Raw genomic sequence first — 1,402 nt, 5'->3', positions numbered from 1 at the left:
CCGGCTAATTTTGTATTTTTAGTAGAGACGGGGTTTCCCCACGTTGGCCAGGCTGGTCTCGAACTCCTGACCTCAGGTGATCCACCCGCCTCAGCCTCCGAAAGTGTTGGGATGACAGGCGTGAGCCAACGTGGCTGGCCTAGTTCCTTAAGATTTTCATCATTTGGTGATTCTTTGTGTGTATCTCTGTGGTTCCTGAATCCAGTGACAGGTGTCCTTTTAAGAGACAGAAGAGGAGACACAGACACAGAGGAGGAGGCCACGTGGAGACAGAGGCAGAGACTGGAGTGATGCGGCCACAAGCCCAGGGACGCAGAGAGACCCCAGGAGCTGGGAGAGGCAGGAAGGACCCTCCCTTAAAGGCAAAGCCACAGGAGACAGGAAGACGCCACCTTTCTGTCCACAGCTGAGCTCCGTGTGGCTTTCATGTCTGGCAAAAAGGTGGGGTCCCAAGCAAGTTCTCCATATTACTGGATGGGTCTTGGGATCACCAGACATCTTTGCAGGCTGTGTTTCTCTCTCTCTCTCTCACTCTCTCTCTCTCTTTATTTATTTATTTATTTTTGAGATGGAGTTTCACTCTTGTCGCCCAGGCCAGAGTGCAGTGGTGCAATCTCAGCTCACCGCAACCTCCGCCTCCCAGGTTCCACCGATTCTCCTGCCTCAGCCTCCTGAGTAGCTGGGATGACAGGCACCTGCCACCACGCCCAGCTAATTTTTGTATTTTTAGTAGAGACGGGGTTTCACCGTGTTAGCCAGGCTGGTCTCGAACTCCCGACCTCAGGTGATCCGCCCGCCTCGGCCTCCCAAAGTGCTGGGATGACAGGCGTGAGCCACCGCGCCCGGCCAAGGCTGTGTTTCTCTTTCTCAGAGACAGACCGACTTTGGAGAAAGTGCTTTTCTCGCGGCCTGGCATGGTTGCCTGGGGGATGCCCAGGGGTTTCACACGTTACCTTTTAAAGAGGAAGCCGCAGAGAAGGCCACAGACAAGGGTTCCCAGGATCAGGAGCACGTAAATGTGCACAGAGCTGGGGTTTCGGTCGTCGGAGCCTAGAGAGACACACACGTACGCGTCCACGGTGAATGGCTGATGGACGTGTGAAAGGAAATTAAATTTCTTCGGGACTCCAGATGCATTTAGCCACAGGGAACAGTGAAGCTGAGAACTGGGTCGAGCAAACCTGCCTCCACCTTTTTTTATGGTTCCTAAACAAGATGGCTCTGAGATGAAAGGCCAGCCGCCTGCGTCGTGTTTTGCCCACAGGGAAATTTGTGGTGAGTTGTTCAAACTTCACCACCATGGGCCGGGCGCGGTGGCTCACGCCTGTAATCCCAGCACTTTGGGAGGCCGAGACGGGCGGATCACGAGGTCAGGAGATCGAGACCATCCTGGCTAACACGG

General features: G+C 54.6%; 1 protein-coding gene across 1 annotated transcript in view; it reads right to left on the bottom strand.

The window, feature by feature from the left end:
* The window catches only part of CSF2RA (colony stimulating factor 2 receptor, alpha, low-affinity (granulocyte-macrophage)), a gene marked incomplete at its 5' end in the record, with an annotated part of 59,593 nt that overhangs the window by 20,772 nt on the left and 37,419 nt on the right, over positions 1 to 1,402 (bottom strand). Inside the window, one exon of the mRNA XM_012000627.1 lies at positions 954 to 1,050. Within this exon, the coding sequence (XP_011856017.1) occupies positions 954 to 1,050 (97 nt within the window). The remainder of the gene's footprint in view (positions 1 to 953; positions 1,051 to 1,402) is intronic.

This window comes from Mandrillus leucophaeus, unplaced genomic scaffold, assembly GCF_000951045.1.
Source record: "Mandrillus leucophaeus isolate KB7577 unplaced genomic scaffold, Mleu.le_1.0 Scaffold634, whole genome shotgun sequence".
In the NCBI taxonomy this organism is placed as follows: Eukaryota; Metazoa; Chordata; class Mammalia; order Primates; family Cercopithecidae; genus Mandrillus; species Mandrillus leucophaeus.
Note: the sequence above shows the minus strand (reverse complement) of the source record. Positions and strands in the feature narration are given on the sequence as shown.